At 45.6% G+C, this 6,862-nt stretch overlaps 1 protein-coding gene across 1 annotated transcript in view; it reads left to right on the top strand.

Moving 5' to 3' along the window:
* Nucleotides 1–3,154: 3,154 nt before the first annotated feature.
* LOC311112691 (synaptotagmin-4-like) overlaps nt 3,155–6,862 on the top strand; it is a gene marked incomplete at its 3' end in the record, with an annotated part of 6,192 nt that continues 2,484 nt past the window's right edge. The window contains exons 1-2 of the mRNA XM_084155823.1: nt 3,155–3,407; nt 5,154–6,139. Coding sequence (XP_084011949.1) covers nt 3,374–3,407; nt 5,154–6,139 — 1,020 coding nt within the window. The 5' untranslated portion in view covers nt 3,155–3,373. The remainder of the gene's footprint in view (nt 3,408–5,153; nt 6,140–6,862) is intronic.

Consider the following 6,862-nt stretch of genomic DNA (forward strand, 5'->3'; position numbering starts at 1 on the left):
GTTGGTAGGTGATCAAATACTTGTCATGCAATAAAATGCAAATTAATTACTGACCTCTACATGCTTTGTAAGTAGGAAAACCTGCAAAATCGGCAGTGTATCAAATACTTGTTCTCCCCACTGTAGTTAAATGCACTAAAGAGGAACAATGGGTACATATTGAAGATGCACATGCTCAACCCCAGAATAGTTGTATGTGCCTATTGTCGAAGGATAAAGCTAAGAACATTAACATCTTCATAGTAAAGAATGCTATAACAATATAGAAGAAAATTAAACGTATTTTACAAGAATCAATATCACTCCCTAGAGCACAACTCTATGGAACAATCCTTGGAAAGTTTTTCAGAATTCCACATGGAAACCTAAAGGTATAGAAACCATAAATGACTTGGTAACAGTAAACACATTCATTTCCATGACAGAATTAAAAAGACATTTTGGACCGATCAATGTAGATATTTTCAAATACATGCAACTTGAAAGTTACATATCAACAAATGTTGATTTGAAATCTGTTGGACATCAGAGCATCCTTGAGGGAATCCTATTTGAATAAGAAAATGATGTTCATATGATAGGTAAGATATAGAAGAAGTTGCGGAGAGCATATCCAACTGACAATCTTTTAGAAAAAAATATAAACTATTGGAACCAAAACTGAAAAAGAACTGATGTGGCCATAAAATGGAGGGAATGTTGGAGCATAACTAACGAAATTACAGTTAACGAAAATGTACACTTAATCCAGTATAAACTAACGTATAGAATGTATTATACAAGAGACAAAATTCACAAATTCTACGGCACAATGGCAGAGTCATGTCTTAAGTGTAAAACTAACAATTAATTAATAATCCAAGCTTTCTGGGAATGCTAAAAAGTCCAAAGGTTATGGGTGGAGCTGTAAATTGGCTGTCAGAATTACTTTGAATCTGTCTGTCTGCATATTTCAAGACATGGCATATGGGCGCGTGAGATACCCAATGGGCTGGACGATTCTCTTCTCATCACTCATCTTGAACCCCCAAGCCATAAGAATGCTGAAAAAAAACCTACCTACATGTACAAATTACCTCTACTAACCTGTGCCCACGCACATTGACTCAGTACCGGTACCCCCTGTATACAGCCTCATTATTGTTATTTTATTGTGTAAATACATTTTTAAAATATATTTTTTTACTTTTAGTTTATTTAGTAAATATTTTCTTAACTCTATTTTCTTAAAACTGCATTGTTGGTTAAGGGCTTGTGAGTAAGCATTTCACGGTAAGGTCTACACCTTTTGTATTCGGAGCGTTTGATAAATAAAATTTGATTCGATTTGAAGAGAAAAAGCATTTTAAAACGTGGAAATCAATCAATCCGCCATCATTAACAATGGAAAAATCAAATGATTTATTATTGAAATATTGAAATAGCATGGACAACCGAGAAAAACAAATTGGTACAATTTAAGGCCATGTGGCAAACAACAATGCAGGCAGTAGGGATGGAGGTGTGAGCACGCGGGTCTGGGCAGATCAGATGTAGTCTTTGTTTGTGTGCGTCTGTAAGTTGTTGTTTTTATGTGTATGTTTGTATTTGGGAAGCAACCATGTCTGGTGGAATGGTATATACAATATATAAACAAAAGTATGTGGACACCCCTTCAAATTAATGGATTAGCCTATTTCAGCCACACCCGTTGCTGACAGGTGTATAAAATCAAGCTCACCGCCATGCAATCTCCATAGACAAACATTGGCAGTAGAATGGCCTTTACTGAAGAGCTCAGTGACTTTCAACGTGGCACCGTCAACAAGTCAGTTTGTCAAATTTCTGCCCTGCTAGAGCTGCCCCGGTCAACTGTAAGTGCTGCTATTGTGAAGTGTAAACGTCTAGGAGCAACAACGGCCCAGCCACGACGTGGTAGGCCACACAAGCTCACAGAACGGGACCGGTGAGTGCTGAAGCACGTAGCTACCGAGTTCCAAACAGCCTCTGGAAACAAAGTCAGCACAAGAACTGTTCATTGGGAGCTTCATGAAATGGGTTTCCATGGCAGAGCAGCCGCACACAAGCCTAAGATCACCATGCGCAATGCCAAGCGTCGGCTGGAGTCGTGTAAAGTTCGCCGCCATTGGACTCTGGAGCAATGGAAACACGTTATCTGGAGTGATGAATCTGGGTTTGACGGACGCCAGGAGAACGCTACCTGCCCGAATACATAGTGCTAACTGTTAAGTTTGGTGGAGGAGGAATAATGGTCTGGGGCTGTTTTTCATAGTTCGTGCTAGGCCCCTTAGTTCAAGTGAATGGAAATCTTAACGCTACATCATACAATTACATTCTAGATGGTTCTGTGCTTCCAACTTTGTGGCAACAGTTTGGGAAAGGCCCTTTCCTGTTTCAGCATGACAATGCCTTCGTGCACAAAGCGAGGTCCATACAGAAATGGTTTGTCGAGGTCAGTGTGGAAGAACTTGACTGGCCTGCACAGAGCTCTGACCTCAACTGCATCGAACACCTTTGGGATGAATTGAAACGCAGACTGCGAGCCAGGCCTAATCGCCCAACATCAGTGCCCGACCTCACCAGTGCTTTTGTGGCTGAATGGTAGCAAGTCCCTGCAGCAATGTTACAACACCTAGTGGAAAGCCTGTTGTAGCAGCAAACGGGGGACCAACTCCATACTAATGCACATTATTTTGGAATGAGATGTTCTACGAGCAGGTGTCCACATACTTTTGGTCATGTAGTGTATGAGCGAGGGAGTTGGTGTACCTGTTGTATGACAGGAGATGTCTGGACTGGACACACGCGCACGCACACACACACACACACAGGTATGAGGTCGGGATGCTCCTTTCATGGCTAGGCATTTTGCCGGCCGGTCAGTCAGTTAGCAAGTCAGTCAGTCAGTCAGTAAGCCAGTCATGGAAATTGATGAGCTTGTTATGCTGTTTCACCGAGGCAGTGATTTCAGCAGCCTCCGTCACAACTGCGTCAGCGGCTGTGCACTCAGCAGGAGGGTGGCGTGCTTGGGAGAGGAGGGAGCAAGAGAGAGGGAGAGGGGTGGTTCATCCTCAGAGATGCTCATAGCGCAAAGAGTAACAACACGAGCAGGGTGAGACTCGCGCTGGGAAGAGAACAGACAATAGCCTACCAACCGTTGCCTCTCTGAAAAGAACAGCTGCATTTGAATTATTAAACCGAAACAAACATATTAAATAATTAAAGGAGTCACATCATCAAAAAATCTGTCGCTATTCGCTGTCAAGGAGATATACCTAGAGGACAGGGTAGGTTTATAGAGCGCGAGTGCTGGAATAAACCGAAGCGGGATCGGTTTCAGCACCTTGGACAGAACACAGGAGCAACCGGGAACATGGCTCCGATGGTGACGGAAGAAACGCCGTTCGGTAAGTAGCTGGCGAAAGCTGGGGACTTATTTGAGTGTGGTTGGGAAAACTCAGAAAGCCTGTGTTCTTTTGGTCAGTACAATTCAGTGTGTCTCCCAAATGGCACCCTATTCATTATACAGTGCACTACGTTTGACCAAGGCCAAACTAGCTCTGGTCAACAGGGAATAGGGTGCCATTGGGGACGCTACCATGGAGTCTGGTGATCCACCCACCACCCGTCGGGGTCTCCATCTGTTTCTACACCCGCTACACTGTGACGTGGGCTCCGAACACACCTTATTTTATGCGTTTTATTGATTTATCCTTTATTTATTCAGGAGATCATATTGAGAATATCATGTAATGGATATACATAAAAATATGACAAGCAAAAACATAATAAAAATAAACAGTTAGATTACCTCTTGAGTCTTTTACTAGCTAATGGTAACTATCACAAGTCATTGTACTGCAGTAGGCTAAATAGCAATATGTTGAAATAAAGCGTTATGTCGGGTTCATTTTCCCAGCTGTAAAGATATGGTATATTTACCACTGAAGACTGCTGTATTCCTTGACGTGGCACACACACTCAGAGCATATAGTTGTGTGTGTGTGTGTGTGTGTGTGTGTTTGTGTGCGTGTGCGCGCGCGCGTGTGTGTGGAGCTGAAAAGACGGGCGAGGCACTGGGGTTGCCTTCCCTGTTTCTGTTATGACACAAATATAAGAACCTTTATGTGTTTGTGTTGCTAACTAACCAAGCAGCCCCCAATCACTCGTCTGATTAGCCAGTTGAGATTAATGATAGTTAATGAATAATCAATTGATTAATAATGAATTAATATTTAATGATTTTGTCTCAAATCGCTATAACATATCAAAATGCCAAGTTATGTCAAAAGGCCTTTTCTCTGTTCAGACTGTATGACCGACCCTTGATTATTCAGTTATGTCATGTCATGTCATGTAGGAGTCCCATATTGAGCAGTTGTCACGATGTCTCTGAATGCATCCCAAATGGCACCCTATTCTCTATATAGTGCACTACATTTGACCAGGGACCATAGGGAATAGGGTGCCATTTGTGACACAAACCCAGATTGTGCTGTTGTCATGCTGTCTCTGACTCAGACAGCGTGTCAGTCAGCAGTCCGTCCGTCCGTCAGTCAGTTGATCGGTCGGTCAGACACGCAGTCAGCCGGTCGGTCGGTCAGTCGGCCGGTCGGTCGGTCAGTCGGCCGGTCGGTCAGTCAGTCAGTCAGCCGGTCGGTCAGTCGGCCGGTCGGTCAGTCGGCCGGTCGGTCAGTCAGTCAGTCAGCCGGTCGGTCAGTCAGCCGGTCGGTCGGCCGGTCGGTCGGTCAGTCGGCCGGTCGGTCGGTCAGTCGGCCGGTCGGTCGGCCGGTCGGTCGGTCAGTCGGCCGGTCGGTCGGTCGGTCGGTCAGTCGGTCAGTCAGTCAGTCAGTCAGTCGGTCAGACAGTCAGTCTGTTAGTTATTATGGTAATCAGCAGTGGGTTTCTGACTCAGCTTGTCAATACATTCATCTACAGACGTAGTTAGACAGATGAAACGTACACATATTCAACACACACACACACACACACACAACACACACACACACACAACACACACACACACACACACACACACACACAGACATACACTCAACAGACAATATATCCACAGGAGGGAGGGAGGGGCGGTTAACCAAGGTATTTATCTGTCTGTTTTGTTTCTCTCTCTCCCTCTCTCGCTCTCTCCATAGTGGAGGTGCCGGTGAGTGTTGCAGTGGTGAGTGTGTTCGGCCTAGTCTCCTGCGTCTCCCTCTTCGCCTGGATCTGCTGCCAGCGTAAAAACACCAAACCCCAGACGACACCACCCTACAAGTTCGTGCACATGCTCAAAGGTGTCAACATCTACCCCGAGAGTCTTAGTGGCAAGAAGAAGTTTGGCGCCGCTGCCGTCGCCAATGAAAGAAAGACCGACGTGAACGGAAACTGCAACGCCAACAGCAACAACGGTAAACAACAACAACAACAACAACAAGCAGCCTCCAGCCCAGCAGGGGGCAGAACACCCCTTCACCTGGAACTGGAGAAACAACGGGACCTGAATGGCAACTTCACCTCCACCACCAAACCTCCACACCCCAATGCCCAGACCCACATCCAGGTCCGCAGCTCCCCAGACCTGGACCTTCCCTCCCCTCACCCAGGGTTCACCCAGCCTGGGGTTAAAGACCTGGCCCTGGCCTCCCCCACATCCACTACCACCACCAATAGCCTCTCCAGCCAGACGCCAACCCCTACCCAGGGGGCCGCTGACCAGGACAAACCCCAGAACGGAGGCCCTGACGTGGGCCTCGGGACCCTTCACTTCTCCCTGGAGTACAACTCAGAGAAGAAGGCCTTCGTGGTTCACATCAAGGAGGCCCACGGGCTGACCCCGACCGACGAGCAGTCCCTGACCTCTGACCCCTACATCAAGCTGACCCTGCTGCCGGAGAAGAAGCACCGGGTCAAGACTCGCGTCCTGAGGAAGACTCTGGACCCGGCGTTTGACGAGACCTTCAGTTTCTACGGGATACCATTGGTCCGTGTGCAACAGCTGTCCCTCCACTTCATGGTGCTCAGCTTCGATAGGTTCTCCCGCGATGAGGTCATCGGCGAGACTCTCGTCCCATTGGCCGAGATCAACCTGGCGGAGGGGCGTGTCCTCATGAGCCGCGAGATCATAAAGAAGAACGTCAGGGTAAGAGAAAGTTACTTGGTTCTTCCTCATCATCTTCATATTATTTATCAGATTTTCCATACCACAGAGTACAGTAAACCACCGCTATCCATTCTAGCTCTAAGGGAATGATGATCACAATAATGCCACATTATTATAATAACCATTACTGTCTAATACAAGTTCTGCTTGGCATAATAACCATTAGTGTCAAATACAAGTTCTGCTTGGCATAATAACCATTAGTGTCAAATACAAGTTCTGCTTGGCATAATAACCATTATCATAATATGAATTAACTCGGGGTAGTGAGAGTTTATACCTGATTTAATAATACAGCCTCCATGTAGCTAATAGCACACAGTACTAATGGAATGACACAGGTAGAATCCCAGCTCATGGCAGCTTATTCCCTATTCTTATACCCTATTCCCTATAGTGTACTACTTTTGACCAGGGCCTATAGGGCACTATACAGGGAATAGGGTGCCATTTGGGACCGAACCACAGTCAATTAGCTTGATCAGAGAGCAGATTTATCACTGTACCAGCCATTAAATCTTTAGAATCTCTAGATAATTCTAGAATAGATAATTCTAGACGTGATAGTGATGTTCTATCCTCTGTGTAGTGCTGTCATGGGCTGTGGATGTCTATGAAAGGAGTACTATGGCTGAGGGAGAGAGTTGGAGGCTCTGCTCTATTCTATTGTATTCTGTTGTATTGCACACACATCTTATGTGT

The sequence above is a fragment of the Coregonus lavaretus genome (genome assembly GCF_964263955.1).
Source record: "Coregonus lavaretus genome assembly, chromosome: 39".
In the NCBI taxonomy this organism is placed as follows: domain Eukaryota; kingdom Metazoa; phylum Chordata; class Actinopteri; order Salmoniformes; family Salmonidae; genus Coregonus; species Coregonus lavaretus.